Below are 18837 nucleotides of genomic sequence, written 5' to 3' on the forward strand. Positions count from 1 at the left end.
AAGTAAAATTGCAAAGGCTTGAAAATAAAAAGTAAAATTGTAATTAAAAGTGTAGTGTAAAACCAAACATTATCTTAGTTTCTGACCAGATAAGTTAATACAGAAAAATATTATTTTAGTGAGAAAAGGTAATTCTAAAAATGTATTAAAAATTGGGATAATTTCAGAAACCTCCCCTGAGGTTTCTGACAGTCTCACTCACCTCCCCTGAACTTTGCAAAATATCATATACCTCCCTTGTTAGATTATTGGGCCCTAGTGATATCATTGATAATGAATTGACAGATATACCCTCATAACTTATGATATATTTTGAAGCTATTTTGACAAAATTAGTTAAATGAGTAATAGAGATATAACTTTTGATATAACTTATGATATACCTTGTATTCCACTTTACACTTTTTATACGTAGTACAATCACCAATGAAGTGTTTAGCACTAGTATTACCTTTCTCTAAAGTCATGCATTTCATGTGTTTTTTTGTAAGACAATTATCTAGTGTAACTCATTACTTATATTTGGGTAAATTTGGTTTTCAAAAATTCAATGACGTAAATTGTATATTACATCATCTCATAAAGTGATGCAACACAATTTGGGTTATTGAATTTTTTGAAAATCAGATCTACCTAAGTTATGGTATTCAAACGAAGCTTGTTGAATAAATTCGACTAACTACAGTGTGAATTAATTTTTTTTTTTAAAAATCTCAACTAAAGTATCTAGCACTAAATGAAATGAAGTATCTTGCTACTTCATTTCATTTTCCATAGAGAAAATCGCCAAAGAGTTCTTAAACTATTGAGAATTTGGTTATTTGATCGTTACACTATTTATTTAATTGCAATTGCCATTCACTCAATTAACCAAATAGTGAAAATTTTTTTGTGACTTAACTAGTAAAAATTTATACTTTTATTCACTCAAATAATATTTTTTTTATGACTTAACTAATAAAAATTTATACTTTTAATCACTCAAATTATAAAACTATACATTTTTTTTATATCACCAGAAGTATGTTTCAATTAATTGAATGATCATATTAGCTAAATAAATGTCTAATAGCTAAAACAAAAAAATATAAATAGCATTGTAACATTGTTTGAAGAAACCATCTGCATTTGTCTCTATCTGGTTCAACTTATTACTTCTTTTTGTTTTTTTCCTTTTGCTTTAGCTCAAGTTGTGGATAAGCAAAAAGGGCATATGTGGAACACAGATATCATCTCACTCCTAAAAATATTTTTTTAATGCTCATTTTTCTGACATGGGCTAATCTTGTTACTCCAACTATAAGTTCGGGGAAGGTATCTGATATTTTGTAAAGTTCAGGAGAGGTGAGTGAGACTGTCAGAAACCTCAGGGGAGGTTTCTGAAATTATCCCTTAAAAATTAGTTTCGGTGAGGTTTTATATGACAGGAGCAATGACCTATTTTGATGGTGACTTCTGACGTTTACGTCCTTAGTCAAAAAAGTACTTGGTAGATTATTCAAGATGTATGAAAATTTTTCAAAGTGTAAGAAAAGTAATTTTGTCAAACCAAAAAAAAACAGAGAGAGAAAAATGTTTTGATATTCAAATTTTGACACATGAATGGCTTTTGTTCCCAAACTTTAGATAAAAGCAAATATGGTATCTAATCTTTTAACTTTTGAACACATTTTACATTTAATACCTTTAATCGATTTTTTCCAAATTGCTATCAGAAAAAATCATGTGATACTCATATATCCACCAATTATTGTATAATAAAATGCCAAAAAATGTAAAATTTAGTCCTTGAACTTCATGTCTGATATTTTTCTTTTTTTTTTTTTTTACATTTTTAATACAATAGTTTGCCGAACATATGACTATTATGCTCTTTTAGTTGCAATTTGGATAAAAACTATCAAAGATACTAAATGTGCTCAAAAGTTGAAAATTTGGATATCAAATTTGTTTTTGTCAAAAGTTTGAGAACTAAAACCGCTCATATGTCAAAATTTAAATACCAAAACTACATTTTTGTCAACCAAAAAATAAATATGCGGAGGGTAGCTACTATATCTTAATCATGTCTGTCACCTTTGCCATCAAAGTGGAAGAACGGGTGAGAAGGTGATTCTCTTGGACTTCTTGACTACCATTTTCGCTACCACAGTTAGAATTGCTCTAGCAGAGAAAGAAGTCAAGTATGAATCCACGGAAGAAGATCTAATGAATTTACAGAAAAGTCCGTTGTTGTTAAAGATGAATCCCATATACAAGAAAATTCCAGTTTTTATCCACAATGGAAGACCTTTTTGTGAGTCCCTACTTATAGTTTAGTATATTGACGAGGTATAAAAGGGCAAAGCTTCCCTCTTGCCCTCTCATCCTTATGACAGAGCTCAAGCTAGGTTCTAGGCTGATTTCACTGACAAAAAGGTAACAAATTGTGATTTTCTGTTTGCAGGAATACGTGTATGTAAGTTCATGATTTCATGAGTGTCATGTTACCTATTGCAGCTAGACGGTTTTGCTCGTAAAATATGGTCGACAAAAGGAGAAGAGCAGCAGGCAGCAAAGATTGGCTTCATAAATTGCCTAAAGCCGCTGGAGGAAGGAGCATTAGGAGACAAGCCTTATTTTGGAGGTGACAATTTTGGGTCTCTTGATGTGGCTCTTCTTGGAAACTATAACTGGTTCTATACCTATGAGAAATTTGGTAAATTCAGTATAGAAGCCGATTGCCCCAAGCTGATAGCTTGGGGAAAGGGACAGTGTTTCCAAGTCTCTTGCTGACCCCATAAAGGTCTATGAATCTGTGTTGCTGTGGCAAAAGCTTCGTGGACAGGAGTAACATGGAGAAGCTAGCTTAATTACGTTGTTGTGGGGATTTATGTCGGACTATATTAATTTCATCATCCATTTGAAACTAGAGTAGATAGATAGATAGATTTGAAGGATAATACCTCGTTAAGTGTGATTATTTGGAGAATTTTGTGTATTTACAGTTTGCATTACAAGTGGATTAGGATGTAATAACCCTTTTGCCACAATAATCAATGCTTTCGCGTTCCAAGTTGTAGCTCGTAGATCAGACAAACTTTGATGTTCATACTGGCTTCAAATTTAGAAGATTAAAATTCTAGATCTCAAAGAAAAGCTCAGATGGTTAACAGGTCAACTGATGCATAAAACAGGCATAATGAAAGATTGTTTCAGGTCAGAAACTCGTTGCCATACCAGCAAAACCAAGTTTTAGCTTCAATTATTTCTTCATAGCTCTTCTTGAATGCAAATGGCCCTAGTAGCAGACAGCTTGTTTACTACTGATCCTGATGACAAAGTTAAGAAGTAACCTAACCTGTGATCTGATGAAATCAAGGGAATTTAGGCAATAAAAATCAAACATGTAAATAATAAAAAAGATTTGCAATCCAGTGAGTGCTCTATATGTGTTTCTTTATTCAACCCCACAATACTTCTTCAGCATCAGAACAAAGTCATAAACCTTTTCAGGATCAGCAAGGGACTTGGACACGCTCTCCCTGTGGATGCACCTTTTAGCCCAAGCCGCAAACTTTGGGCATTGTGCGCCAATTTTGAAGTTTCCACAAGTCTCATAGGCATGGAACCAACTGTAGAAAGGAATCAAAGCCACATCTACATATCCAAACTCTTCACCACCAAAGTAAGGCTTATCTCCAAGTTCCCCTTCTAGTACCTTGAGAGCCTCTATGAATTCCTTCTTGGCTGCCTCCAGTTCTTTCCCTTTAGCGGCCCAGGTTTTTCTTCCTAAAGTATGGACCTGCATTGCACAACTGCAGATGTCAATAAATACGTATGGGAATATAATTGACCATAGCATGCAATTTTTATTGTCCAATTCTTAACAAATTCATTTCAAAAATCTAAATGAGTATGGTTGGTTCTACCATCTCATTTTTAATGTGCAGCCACACAACACAAAAAAAAAAAAAACACACACACACACACACACACACAGAGACAGTCCATATGCTAATCCTAGTATCTTTTGGTCAACAAGATCAGCCCAGAATCTAGCTTGAGCTCTCTTGTAAGGGTCAGATGGCAACAATGGGCTCTTATCATGCCAAACCTCATTAATATATTGAAGGGCTCTCTTGTGAATTAAAACAGGGACTTTCTTGTAAATGGGATTCATTTGGAAAAGAAATGGGGTCTTATTGGGCAAGTTCTCTTCCCTGAACTCATACTTGTCACCCTTCTCAGCTAAAGCTATTCTTAGCCTCATGCCAAACATACTAATATATGCATCCAACAGAATCACTTCACCATCCATTTTTTCAGCAACGACCTGAAGCAACAATGACAGAGACTTTAATTTGGACACGAGATAGTGATAGAAGCAATGGAATTGATTGGGGCTAGTGTCACATTTACTGACTCGTATATATAATATAAGTTGCCTGAGTTGGAGCTAAAACATATGGTTGGTAGGTCCAGGTTGTGATTTCGTAAGCCATGAAATAATATGCACAGTTTTTTAATGGATATAGTTTTCTTCTTCTAATTGAATGAATGGTTCTGAAACAATATTCGGCGGATAAGGAAACTGAATAGTTTACTGTTAGGCTTTGTTTTCCAATATCACGTATGATCATAAATCTTAGCATGTGTCTCAACATTGGATTCACTTAATCATGTTGTCACTAGTTTCATAATTGTAATTTTATGCAGTTACACTCCCACAGCAAGGCAAATCCCCGGCAATTTTCATTCCCCAGTTGAACATGTACAAATGATTCGAGTTTTTTGCCAGTAGTAAACAGAATATTTGCTTCTGGACTTATTTGAAACGTAAACTACACAAGGGATTTTTAGTCAAGAGTAACAAAAACCAACAAGAATTGGTACTTTTGTTTCTTAATCAATCCCATACTTCTTCTTCAATGTGAAAACATACTGATAAACCTTGCAAGGATCAGCGAGGGACTTTTGACACATTATCCCTTTTCATGCACCTTTTAGCCCATGTCACAATCTTGGGGAACTCAGTCTCTATCTTAAAATTTCCAAGAGTCTGTAGGCATGAAACCAAATATAGAGAGGTATTTGAGCCACATCTAAGTATCCAAAATTTTCACCTCCAACGTAAGGCTTATCTCCAAGTTTTCCTTCCAAAATTTTGTAGATCTCTATATGAATTCCTTCTTGGCTGCCTCCTGCTCCTCTCCCTTTGTAGCCCAAGTTATTCTTCCTACATTATAAACCTGGGCAAATATGAATCTGAGAACAACACTACTAATAAGCTCAAGTTTTTGCCTTAAAAAAAGAAAACTCTAATGTTTATCCCTACAGTATAAACCTGGGCAAATGTGAATTTAAGAACAACACTAGTAAATGGTAATACATGTAAATCATTGTTAACACAACATTACCTATCAGAGATCAAAGTAGCTTTAAACACCTCAAATTTGGTGTTATAAAAAAGTAGGGCATAGTATCAGTCAAACAGTAAAAGCTTAGGAACATTTGCTATCTATATGGAAGCTCACAACAAAAAAAAAAAAAAAAAAAAAAAAATCAGTGAGCTATACCATATACTGAACAATTGTACTAAGAGGTTCACAAACGGGCTTTCCATCATGGATCAGAACTGGGATTTTCTTGTGAACAGGATTCATCTGGAGTAGGGCTTCTGTTGTTGGAGTCTTCTCCTCTGTATTCGTACTGCACACCCTTCTCATCTAGTGCTTTTCTGACCCTCATGCCAAACATACTAGGATAGTCATCCGGTAAGACAACTCCACCAGCCATTTTTTCAGATGATTTGCATCAAAATAAGAGAAGTTACAGGATTGATTTGGTATGAACACTTGCATAATTTGTCAACTGTATAAATTTTAGTACTCATATGTCAATTTTATAGGTGATTAGAGCATTACTTGATGGATTAATTTTTTTAATTCGTTGAAATTTGAAAGGGTTGTTATCTAGTGTAATTTAAGTAAAATAAAAAAAAAAGAGACAGAATACTGGCATCTGAGTACTTAAACTATATTTCAACTACTGTGCAACATTTTGACTAGGCAATTCTCTATCTCTATGGTTAGAACTTAGAAGTTGGAACTCCGCCTTGTCCTCATATGTGCATAAACTATGGAATACAGTACGAGAAGCCAGAGAGTTAGAGCTGTACCACACTAAGGTCGCGTTTGGTTCGCACATCGGAATCGGATTCGGATTCGAAATCGGATATCCTGGGTTTGGAATGAGATCCTTCATTCCAATACATTAGTTTGGTTCAAGTATTTGGAATGTGTATCATTATTATAGTTGATGTTTGGTTCGTCGACTCTTTCGAAATGGAATATAATAAATTATTATAAACCACATCGTAAATGATAGTTATTGACTCTTTGTAAATGGGATATAAGAAATTTTCACTAATTAAATATATCAATATAAATATATTAGTAAATTTAGTCTAACTGATTAATAATTTCTATTAGTAAATATGTATAATTATTAGTATAATTGATAATATTAATTATATTACATAAATTAATATACATTATATAATACATATAACTAATAATAATATTATTATAAGTTTGTAACTAATTAAATTAAATATTATATATATAATTAAATATAAATATACAAATATTATAATATAAATATATAATTATAATTATATAATATATACAAATATTAATTATATAAATATAATACATATTACATATTAAATATAGTTATTATTATATATTATTATATTTAAAATAATAATTATAATTATAATTGTATAACTTATTAATATTACATACATGTATATATTATAATTATATGCACTATAATATACATTTATAAATATACATATATATTATAAATATATTATTATATAATATTAATAAATTTATAATATATATTATATAAGTATAATTATATTTAACTAAATAATTATAATATATAATTATATAATATAATAATATCATTATTATAATTTTGTAACTAATTAAATTAAATATTATTTATATAATTAATTATAATTATACGAATGTTATAATATAAATATATAATTATAATTATATAATATATAAATATTAATTGTACTAATATTTTATATAAATATAATGCATATTAATTAGATATAGTTATTATTATATATTATTATATTTAAAATAATAAATATATTATATAATTTATTAATATTATATACATGTATTTATTATAATTATATGCACATATAATATACATTTATAAATATACATATATATTATAAATATATTATTATATAATATTAAGAAATTTATAATATATATTATATAAATATAATTATATTTAACTAAATAATTATAATATATGTTTATATAATATACTAATATTATAATAAAATATATAATTATAATAAAATTTTATTATTATAATATTATAATATAATATAAATATAAATATAAATATATAATATATATAAATATTAATTGTACTAAATATTATGTAATTATAAGATTTTGGAATCACACTTGGGTTTTGGACAAAATCCACCCTTTTACTAAGGAATGGAGGGATGCCAAATTTTTAAAAATCATTCCAAAATTTCAATTCCTATACCAGTGAACCAAACGCCAATTATGGAGTTTATTCCATTCCTTCATTCCGATACCCTTTTACCAAACGCCCCCTAATACTTGTTCAAGATATGGGTGATGCATTTCAATTATCTTCCTTAAACTCTTCAAACAGCTGACAAACCGATCGAGTCCAAGAAACTATGCTTGAATCCCTCCTTCTCCCTGCTATTCCAGCCCCTTCCCCTTCCCACCAAAAAAACAAAAGAGCCTAAAATAAAATCCACAAAGTTAATTTTGAATTCGGAACATTACCTTGGACCGAGTTGTGAATTATATAGAAGATAAATGAAAGGCCACAAGAAAGCCGAATTGAAAGTTCAGTACAAGTGCATCTCGACTACAAAACCAGAACATCTTTGGTCTCCCAAATAATTTTTGTGAATAATCTACAGGAAGAAAATGGAACATTGTGTGGTAATCTATTCGATCCCAAACATCTTCTTCAGAAAAAGGACAGTATCATAAACAGTGTGAGGATCAGAAAGGGACTGGGACACACTCTCCCTCTGCATACAAAATTTGGCCCAAGCCACAAGCTTTGGACATTGGCTCTCAATCTTGAAGTTTCCACAGGTCTCAAAGGCATAAAACCAACTGTATAGAGGAATAAGAGCCACATCCACGAGCCCAAAAGTTTCAGCTCGGTTTTCCCCCAAGTTCTCCTTCCAATATTTTCAGAATCTCTATGAATTCCTTCTTGGCTGCCTCCTGCTCTTCACCTTTTATTGCCCAGATCCCTCTTGCTGGATCAAAAACCTGCATTTTCTCCATTAGTTAGTCAAATTTGTTTCTTCTTGCATAATGTAACTTTTAGTTATATTCCATTTCACACCTAACATTAGTTAGTCAAAAAAATTTTCTTTTAATTCATGCAGAATCTAACTCCAAAAAGAAGACTTTCTCCGGAAAAAAAAAAAAAGAAAAATATAAAATTCACACAGAAATCTTGCAGGGTACCTTCTTGTCAATAAAGTCAGCCCAGAACCTTGCTTGAGCCCTCTCATAAGGATCAGATGGTTCCAATGGATTCTTGTCATGCCATACCTCATCTATGTACTGGACAATTATAAGGGACTCAAGTATTGGCTTTCCATTATGAATCAAAACTGGAACTTTCTTGTGAACAGGATTCATCTCAAGAAGAAGCAGGCTCTTGTTCGTCAAGTCCTCTTCCTTGAGTTCATACTTGACACCCTTCTCGGCTAGTGCTATTCTGACCCTCATACTGAACATGCTCGGATAGACACTCAACAAAATCACCTCTTCACCAGCCATTTTCTCAGAGGATGGTACGAAGCAGGAGGAGGAGTTTTCTCTGGTTTGCTAGTTTTTTTTTTTTTAAAGAAAATTGATGGTTGACCACAAAAGAAGTGTGTACAGATTCCTCCTTTTTTTTAATAGTAGTACATTTAGTCGTCATGGATTTTATTATTTAAGTTGAACGAGTACCATGAAATGGTACCGGATCATTCCTGGAACCTTCGAGCTCCACGCCCCAAGTCAGTGAGCTGTTTTTATGAGTTGGTCTAGAGATTTACAGAATTTGTAAATGAAGTGCACATATTTCACAAGTCAATAACTAAGGAATCAAAGGAAGGGAGAGAGTTGAAAAAAAAAATTTATCTAAGGAGATGATATGAAATATATGGGACAATCCTGGAAAAGAAAGTAGTACCACATTAACATAATTTGGACATTGTACGAACACTCTGCTTAACTAAAGACACAGACAATTGTCCTATAAATTTGTGGAAGAAATTATACATATAAACAGCCTATCCATGAAATCCTAGTAGTAGTGGTAAACATCATTTACTACCAGTTCAGGATATCAGGAAGACGACGCTAAATCTCTTTTATTCTCACAAAGCCAAGCAAACAAAACTAAAGGATTCTAAGACAGATCTACGAAGCCCACAAAAAGCAAAGCAATCCCAAATACAGATTCATGCGTAGACTTTATTTGATCCTCCATTTAGGCAAAAGTTGAAAGAGACTTTATTCGATCCCAAGCTTCTTCTTCAAGGACACAACAAATTCGTAAATCTTGTGAGGATCAGCAAGGGACTTGGAAACGCTCTCCCTCTGCATGCATCTTTTGGCCCATTCCACCAGCTTTGGACACTCCGTTTCTGTCTTGAAATTCCCAAAGTTCTCATAGGCATGGAACCAACAGTAGAAAGGAATCAAAGCCACATCCACATATCCAAAGTCTTCCCCTCCAAAGTAAGGCTTATTTCTAAGTTCTCCTTCCAATGTTTTCATAATCCCTATGAATTCCTTCTTGGCTGCCTCCTTTTCTTCTCCCTTTGTGGCCCAGATCCTCCTTCCACAATCATAAACCTGCATTTCACCTTAATTTTCTCAGAAAAAAATTGAACAGAAAAATCCCTCCTTAACATAATATTTTTATCCCATATCTAACTTGTCCTGCTTGCTTATGTTGTTTGCCTAAAATAATCTAGTGAAAATAGGTTAAGAAATGCTTAGTTCCACGACTAGACGATCTTGGTAAAGACAGTAGAAATGCTTGCCCGAATAACTGATTAACAGCAGTTGACAACATTAGAGTTTCCATAAGAAAAAAATGTTACCTTTTTGTCAACGAAGTCAGCCCAGAACCTAGCTTGAGCTCTCTGGTAAGGATCAGATGGCAGCAAGGGATTCTTGTCATGCCACACTTCATCTATGTACTGAACAATGATAAGCGACTCGCAAACAGGCTTTCCATTATGAATCAGAACTGGGATTTTCTTGTGAACAGGGTTCATCTCAAGAAGAAGTGGGCTCTTGTTAGCCAAGTCTTCTTCTTTGTTTTCATACTCGATGCCTTTTTCGGCCAGAGCAACTTGGACTCTCATGCTAAACATGCTCCCATATGTACCCAACACAACCACCTTGTCACCGGCCATATTTTCAGATGATATTCGAGCAAAGCAAAAAAAAAAAAAAAGAAAGGATTTTTTCGCTAGAGGTGATGAAAAGATAGCTGAATTATGGGCAAGGTATAAGAACCGGGGTCTTGCATTTTATAGTGAATGAGAGGCTGGTGATGGCAGCATGAAGGAATAATGGTTGGTAAGTGGTTGATTGTACCAGGACACTTGGGTCGTCTAGGCCACAAGTCAAAATGCAGGTTTTTTTTTTTTTTTTCAAGCAGTAGGGATAGGATTCAAAGGTAAGGGAAGGAAGATTAGAACCAGAATTTCTAAATATTGAGATAATGAAGGGTCTCTTTTTCATGTGTTATTAATTAGATCTTTTTTGACTCTTTAATTTTTTTTTTTTTTAAGATTCTTGAAAGCCACTTTAGGAATTTACAACCTATACTAGCACGTTTTTGGTTTGATATATGCTCAAATTTTTAGCATGTAACTTAATTTACTTTATAATATTTTGAATACAAAATTAACTTTCCTTTTCCAGTTACTCACTAGAAATTGATAGAAAGTTCACGAGATTAATAACGTGTGCATAATTGCTGTTTACTCACAATTTTGTGGCCTCCCACCAATTGCTACTTTTAAATCCAGTAAGTACTTATTGCATTCGTGTGATCTAATGATTGTTCAGCTTTCCTCGATTTCTAGAATTCGATTGCTCCTGTACCCTTTTTTCCCATAGTTGATGTATGACAAAAAAAAAAAAAAAAAGTTGCAACATTGTCTCTACGACCAAATATTAAAACCTTTTTGGCTTGTTATTTTTCAATTTCTCTAAATTTGAATAAATATTTCGAGATAAATACAAAGCCATTTGACTGCCGTCCCCAATCAAATCAAAGGTAGTAGAGGATTGTAGAACTCAACAAATAAATATTATTTATTTGTGCTGGAATATTCGTTGTCTAGAACTTGTTCTAGGATGCTTGTCTTGCTTTCTTGTTCCTAATCGCACAAAATTACGTGACAATTTTTGTAGTCACAATTCCGCCATTATCTTCTCCATTAATGAATCAGAAGATTCTGGTAATTTTAAGTAAAATAATTCCCATTACCAGTTATTTCAAACCAAATCAGCGGCCTGGTGGAAATTAAACTGCTAAATATTAAAACACTGACTAAGAAATTAAGGAACAGAAACTTGCGTCCACGGAAAAGGTTATGGTCTCTTTTTCTTGATTGTCTACTTAGTAGCTGCTGCGGCTGGTCCCTAATTACTAGGTTCCCAAGTTTTTAGCTAAGTGCTTACGCAGAGTCTTAAGGAATTTGACGTCACTCCTTAAGTAATCACATTCAAGCTTTTGTCTTTCCCTCTCTCTCGCTCCTTTTTCTGTTCCTGGTTTGCACATTATTTAAGTTCAATAAGAAAAAATATGAACATAGACAATTCAACTAAACCACGAAAAAAAAAAAAAAAAAACAAGAAAAGAGTACCCCACCACATCTTATGTCTAAATTGGTCCGGACAATGGGTACTAGAATTAATTTTTTTATATACCGCCAGTATATAATTGTTTTTACATCAACAAATTTACATCATATCACATTATATAAATTTAAATTTAAATTTACACTGTTAGCGTGTAAAAAATTAATTCTATATATGCTCAAAAGCCATCATTTACCTCTAGCTCTATCCAGGGACGGAGCCAGAAATTTATTTTTGGGGGGGCTGAAGTGTATTAAAAATTTTTTTTTGTGACGAAATAAATATATTTAATAAGTAAAATTTAGAATCAATAATTATAAAAATAAAAAAACATGTAATTATACATACCCAAAAATTTGTTATTGATTAACACTTGAAGTATTGGTAGTTGTTGCACTCGAATAACGAAGAGGAGGCAATTGCATTCTGCGAGTTTTCATCCGTTGAAAACGCTGCAATATTTGCTCATTTTCAATTGTTGCAAAAATATCCTTCTCGGTGGGATTGCAGGAAAAAAAAAACACAGTCGGAAGATGGACCTCTGCTCTTACCTACCACCGTAATATAATGGATTAGGATTCCCAGCAACAGTTACTTTGGGGCAGCTTCAGAGCTTTGCCAAGTTTATTTGCTACAAATTTTTTAAAAACTTTAATTATAGTAATCTCAAAAATTTCTCAAAATTTTTAAACTACACAGTTCAAAATATTGAAAAATTTACGCACTTCAAAATTTTTTAAAAAAACTTCTATAATAAGATACAGTAAAGTTTTAAACAAAGATCCAAAAAACTCGCTTGCCAAACCGGGGCAACATTCGTAGCAGCACTTTTGTGAAGAGAATAAATGTTTGTTTAATTCCAACGGCACCACTCGTGACTTCTTGAGGCAGCAACAATTGACACCAGTTGAGCTGGGCTGAAGAATTGCACGCTTCGATGGGCCTTCTGTCCATTTTCCCAACGTCAGTCAAATCCATGGGCCATGGACACCAGCAACAATTGACTTTTCTATTTGAACTTTGGTCTACTCTTCCTTCTAACCCAAAAAAAAAAAAAAAAAAATTTTTTTTTGGCCTACTCTAAACCAAAATGTTTACTCTTGACTACAGGCAGTCACGAGGGTAAGAAATTAATTGACAAAGGAAACAACGGACTCAGAAAAATTGTTTTGACAAATGCAATCTTATCCTTACCGTCCAAATCTTGGGGGGGGGGCTTAAGCCCCCACCAGCCCCCCCTTAAATCCGTGGCTGGCTCTATCCCTTCTATAGGGACAAAAGTAACTCAATCGTAAAGGTCAAAACTAAGTTAACGTATCAAAAGGTTGAGTTATGTATATATTTTAAAAATCATGAGGGGATTATATGGTAAAATACTAAACTATAAGAGAGATGTATGGTAAAACATAAATCGTACGGGATTAAAATGTCATGCATATTATGTATATATATTTTAGTCATTTCAACTACTTTAGTTTCTAAATAAGGGTATGATAGGTCACAATTTTGTTATTTATTTTATAATTAATTTCCTCCTATTACTTTATCGAATCTGCATTAATTAGCAGATTTTATTCATTTTTGGCATCTGTGCTTGTTGCAGGGAGTTGGAACAAAATATCATAAAACAGTACAAATTTGTCAAGTTGTACACCTTCGGGTTAGTCAAATTAATTTTGACGATAGCCAACAGAAGAGTTGGAGTAGTAAAAGGAAACAAGAGTCCAAACGGAGATGGTATTCCTTATCCAGTGATCAACTGCGACAGACGAGGAGCAATTTTGGGGGACTCTCCTTTTTCTTCTTTTGGTAGTTTTCAAAAGAGGAGGGAGGTTAACAGAGACTAGGAGTCTTCCCTTTTATTCCTCTTAGTAGCTGAATAAGAAGGAAAATTAGGTAGGAAGAGGTGGTCAGACAGCTTTGATTTTTCTTTCTTTTGTTTTCGTACTTTGTTGGCTAGTTCTTCTTGGGGGTTGACTATTCATTGTTTTTGGGGGACTATTCCATCGTTTTTTCATTATATTCAATTGGAGGAAGAATGCCTTCACCATTTACTTCGGCAATTTTGCATAGGATCCCCTCGACAGAGATGAACTAAACTTTTATTTCTAGTCAAGGAACAACGGAGGATTTGGTTCAGCTTAAATTGTGAGATCTAACTGATTTTACTTTTTCCTATTATTTTTTGGTATTCGTATATTTCCTATTTTATTTTTTTATGGTTATTGTATTATTCAAGTATCATGGGTCCAAATGTTAGATTAATTCAATAACCTAAAATCAATTAGAGTAATTAAATCTGTAATTGTTTAATTATTCTAAATTAGTGGCAACTGATATAATCGGGGTTATATCAGGAAAATATACGGGCTAATTTGTAAACAACTCTCGTAGCGTGTTGTTTAGTTAGAACAGGGTTTTTCTAAATCTTAAAGCAATTGCGAAATTGAATTTTACAGTCGTACCTAGGGTTATTTTGCAATTAGGACAATAACTAACGGTCTTACCTTAACTATCGATAATTAAGGAGAAATTGATTGTCATCACTTGTTTGACAATTATAATTTGTTTATCAGTTTATATATGGAATTATTCTTGCATCGATGATCAATTAGGAGAACCATTTCCGTAATTGCTTCTTGACTAGAGATTGTCAAAAACTATTTGAATTTTTGCAATTTGCCATCTAATTTTTATTTAATTGCAATATTCGATTAGCATAACTTATTGTTAATTTCTATAAAAACCCCCCATTGTTTGTTGAACTTCAAAAGAGGCAAATATCCCCAGTCGCTGTGAATTCAACACTGCTTATCACTATCTATAGAAATTATATTTTGTTTGAGCAGGCATTTATCATTGCACAGGCTCGGCAACTGTCAATTTTTGGCACCGTTGCAGGGACTGGTGTTAGTTAAATTTGTTTCTTTTTAAGTTCATTTTCGTTTTAATTTTCTGGTACTTTTTCTAGTTTATGTCTTGTTTTTCTCGTACAGGTGAATTAATTTTCGATCCTGAAGTAGAGAAAACTGTGCGCCAAATCTGAAAAGAGACCAGACAGCTCAGAGAAGAGCAATCTAGTGTTGCATCTCAAAGACTTAATCTAGAAGTTGAAGTAACAAATTCGTTTGGTGATACTTCGAGTGACTTGGATCAAGAAGAAGTCACTATGGCTAATGCACGAATACTAAGGGTGTTGGTTGCTCCTAATTTAAATCAGCAGCCCTTATGCATTACTTTTCCGAATTTAAATGATAACACCCAGTTTGAGTTAATATCTGATCTAATCCATCTTTTTTCATCTTTTCATGGTTTATCAGGTATGAAGCCTCATAGCACTTGCAAGAGTTCGATGTTGTTTGCAACATTATGAAACCCCCGAAAATCATGGAAGAATAAATAAAAATGAGAGCATTTCCTTTCTCTCTTAAGGATTCAGCAAAAGACTGGTTGTACTACTACCTCCAGGTAGTATCACCACTTGGGAGCAGTTGAAGAAAAAATTCCTGAAAAAGTATTTTCCTGCATCTCGAACTGCAAGTCTGAGGAAGGAAATATGCGGTATTAAGCAATATTCAGGAGAGTCGCTCTTTGATTACTGAAAGAGATTTAAGAAGTTATGTATCAAATTCCCTCAACATCAAATAAGTGTGCAGTTGCTCATTTAGTACTTTTACGAGAGGTTACTTTTCAAAGACAAGAATATTATTGATACTACAAGTGGAGGGGGGTTGGCGAACAAGACTCCTCGAGAAGCGTGGTAGTTAATTGAAGGAATGACCGAGAACTCATAATAGTTCGGTATAAGGGAGGATATCCCGATACGCAAAGTGAATGAGATAGAAACATCCTCTATCTAACAGCAGTTATCTGACTTAACATCTTTTGTTATGCAATTGGCTATAGCAAATACACCACAAGTCAAAGTGTATGGAATTTGCACTGCCATGGGTCATTCTATGGAGATATGATTCAAGAAAAGAGTGTGGAGAAAGTAAACATGGCTGGTCATGCGCCCGCACCAAGAAAGCCATATGATTCGTACCCTAATATGTACAATTCGGGTTGGAGAGATCACCATAACCTCAATTATGGGGAAAATAGACAATTAAATTTTGCACCGAATAGACAGTAAGGGTATCAACAGTAATACCAACCTCGACAGCCACTACCTCCTCCAAGTTCAAGCCTATCTTTGAAAGAAATGATGAAACAATTAATTGCTAGTCAACAAAAGACGGAATCTGACCTATAAAATATAAGGAATCAAATAGGTTAGATGCAAGCGATGCAGAGTTAGAGAAGTCAGATGGCAATATCAATCAACCGTCTGGAGTCCCAAATTCACGAAAAATTGCCGTCTCAACCTGAACTGAACCCGAAGAACGTAAGTGCGATGACCTTAAGGAGTGGAAAGGAAATTCAGGGATCCGAACTTGTGACTCCAAAGACAAGGATGAAGAAAAGATCGAGAAAAAGCTTGAGGCAGAGGACATAAATGGCATAAATCCAGTGGTACTCCTTAACCCAATCATTGAATTTAAAGCTAATCCACTTCCCTTTCCTACCAGGTTGGAGAAACCAAAGAAACAGGACAAGAAGAAAAAGATCTTGGACATATTCCGCAAAGTAGAGATCAACATTCTTTTTTTAGATGCAACCAAACAAGTGCCGAAGTATGCAAAATTTTTGAAGGATTTGTGCGTCAACCGAAGAAGGTTGAGAGGAGACGAAAGAGTTATTGTGGGAGAGAACGTGTCAGCGGTTTTACAGAGGAAACTTCCACCGAATTGCGGGGATCCAGATATGTTCATTATCCCTTGTAAAATAAGTAATACTTTAATTAAAAATGTCATATTGGACCTAGGAACATCAGTAATGTCTAAATCTATCTATGCTTCTTTGAACTTAGGTCCGTTAAAAGAAACTAGGATAATAATCCAATTAGCTGATCGAATGAATGCTTATCCTGATGGGTTGGTCGATGATGTGTTGGTTAAAATTCCTAACTGATTTTTATGTACTTAACATAAATAATGATCATTCCCCCGACCCCTTACCTTTGCTATTAGGTAGACTCTTGTTGTTCACAATCCAAACTAAAATTGATGTTAATAAGGGTACCTTGTCCATGAAATTTGATGAAAAAATTATTCATTTCAATATCTTTGAAATCATGAAATACCCCTCGAACTCTAATTTTAACTCTGTTTTTTCTATGAGTGCTATTGACCCAACGGTGTAGGAAGTGTTTGAAATTATTGGCAGGAATAAGTTAAAAGTTGTTGTAACCAAGTACCTCGAGTTAAACACAACTCATGAGGTAGAATTGAGTAAAGATCTGAAGAATACGATTGGGACGTTGCAATCGTTGCCAGTCAAGACGACAAGGTATGAGCTCCTACTTATTTTCGTGTCCAAATCTCACCAAAGGGTATTACCGTCTGTAGTGTAGGCATCTATATTTGAATTAAAATCTCTGCCAAAACATTTGAAATACGCTTATTTGGGCGAGAAGGAAATGCTTCCGTTGATTATCTCGACGCGACTGTTGGAAATCCAAAAAGAAAAGCTAATTCAAATTCTTAGAGATCACAAGCAAGCAATAGGATGGACTACCACCGACATTAAGAATATCAGTCTCTCTGTATGTATGCACTGAATAAGGTTCGAAGAAGATGCCAAACCTATACGACAAGTTCAAAGGATGCTCAATCCCCTTATGATGGAAGTGATGAAGAACGAAATACTAAAGCTGCTGGATGTGGGGATCATATATGCAATATCAGACAGCCCATGGATGAGCTCGGTACAGGTAGTTCCAGAGAAGGCAAGAGTGACAGTGGAGGCCAACCAGAAGGGTGAACTCATGCCAGTACACAAACCCACTAGATGGCGGCAGTGTATCGACTACTGGAAATTAAACGTTGTCACGAAAAAAGACTATTTTTCACTTCCTTTTATTGTCCAAATGATTGAACGATTAGTTTGTTGAGTTTACTATTATTTTTTAAATGAGTTTTTAGGGTATTTTCAAATTGCAATCGCACTAGAAGATCAAGAGAAAATCACCTTCACGTGTCCGTTTGAAACTTTTGCCTACAGGCAAATGCCTTTCGGATTGTGCAATATCCCTGCAACATTTCAGAGATGTATGGTGAGTTTTTTTTCAGAATATGTTAAGAAAATTATTGAGATTTTCATTGACGACTTTAGTATATATGGTGATAGTTTTGATAATTGTTTAGATAACCTGAAATTGATCTTCTTGAGATGTATAGAAACTAATCTCGTGTTTAAGTGGAAAAAATGTCATTTTATAGTTGAACATGGGATAGGTCAAGGTCACGTAGTGTACTCTAAGGGTATTGAAATTGATTAAGTTAAAATATACATTATATCTGTCTTATCTTACCCCGCGAGTGTGCGTGAAGTGCATTTTTTCCTTGGACATGTAGGTTTCTACCGAAGGTTCATAAGAATTTCTCGAACACCGGAGCTCCTCTATTCAAATTCTTACAAAAAGATGTGGCCTTTGAGTTCAATGTCGAGTGTGAGAGAGCATTCGACAAGTTAAAGGAGCTGTTGACATCATCACCGATCATTCAACCTCTTGATTGGAATCTCTTATTTGAGATCATGTATGATACTAGTGATCATGTAGTGGGAGTAGTGTTGGGGCAGAGAGTAGGAAAAGCAGCTCACGTCATCTACTACACGTCCGGAGTCTTGAGTGGAGGTCAATTGAATTACTCCACTACTAAAAAAGAGGTTTTAGCAGTTATTTTTTCTTTAGAAAAATTCAGGTCATATTTATTAGGTGGTAAAGTTATTGTATTTTCTGATCATACAACGTTGAGGTACCTAATGACCA

The 18837-nt window shown here is 33.9% G+C and overlaps 2 protein-coding genes and 2 pseudogenes across 2 annotated transcripts; 1 reads left to right on the forward strand and 3 right to left on the reverse strand.

The window, feature by feature from the left end:
* The first annotated feature begins 550 nt into the window (after positions 1-550).
* On the forward strand, positions 551-2855 carry LOC140010696 (probable glutathione S-transferase; annotated as a pseudogene).
* Positions 2856-3232: 377 nt separating this feature from the next.
* Positions 3233-4300, reverse strand: LOC113697949 (probable glutathione S-transferase parC). Its single transcript, XM_072056537.1, has 2 exons — positions 3981-4300; positions 3233-3767 (listed from the first exon to the last, which is right to left on the reverse strand). The coding sequence occupies exons 1-2, from the start codon at positions 4298-4300 to the stop codon at positions 3440-3442; spliced, it is 648 nt and encodes a 215-aa protein (XP_071912638.1). The 3' UTR covers positions 3233-3439.
* A 3545-nt stretch (positions 4301-7845) lies between these two features.
* On the reverse strand, positions 7846-8902 carry LOC113697931 (probable glutathione S-transferase; annotated as a pseudogene).
* A 544-nt stretch (positions 8903-9446) lies between these two features.
* LOC113698119 (probable glutathione S-transferase parC) lies at positions 9447-10578 on the reverse strand. The gene is made up of 2 exons (XM_027217820.2): positions 10187-10578; positions 9447-9935 (listed from the first exon to the last, which is right to left on the reverse strand). Exons 1-2 carry the CDS (start codon positions 10502-10504, stop codon positions 9591-9593), a joined length of 663 nt encoding a protein of 220 aa, XP_027073621.2. The 5' UTR covers positions 10505-10578; the 3' UTR covers positions 9447-9590.
* Between the last annotated feature and the right edge of the window lie 8259 nt (positions 10579-18837).

This window comes from Coffea arabica, chromosome 7c, assembly GCF_036785885.1.
Source record: "Coffea arabica cultivar ET-39 chromosome 7c, Coffea Arabica ET-39 HiFi, whole genome shotgun sequence".
Classification (NCBI taxonomy): domain Eukaryota; kingdom Viridiplantae; phylum Streptophyta; class Magnoliopsida; order Gentianales; family Rubiaceae; genus Coffea; species Coffea arabica.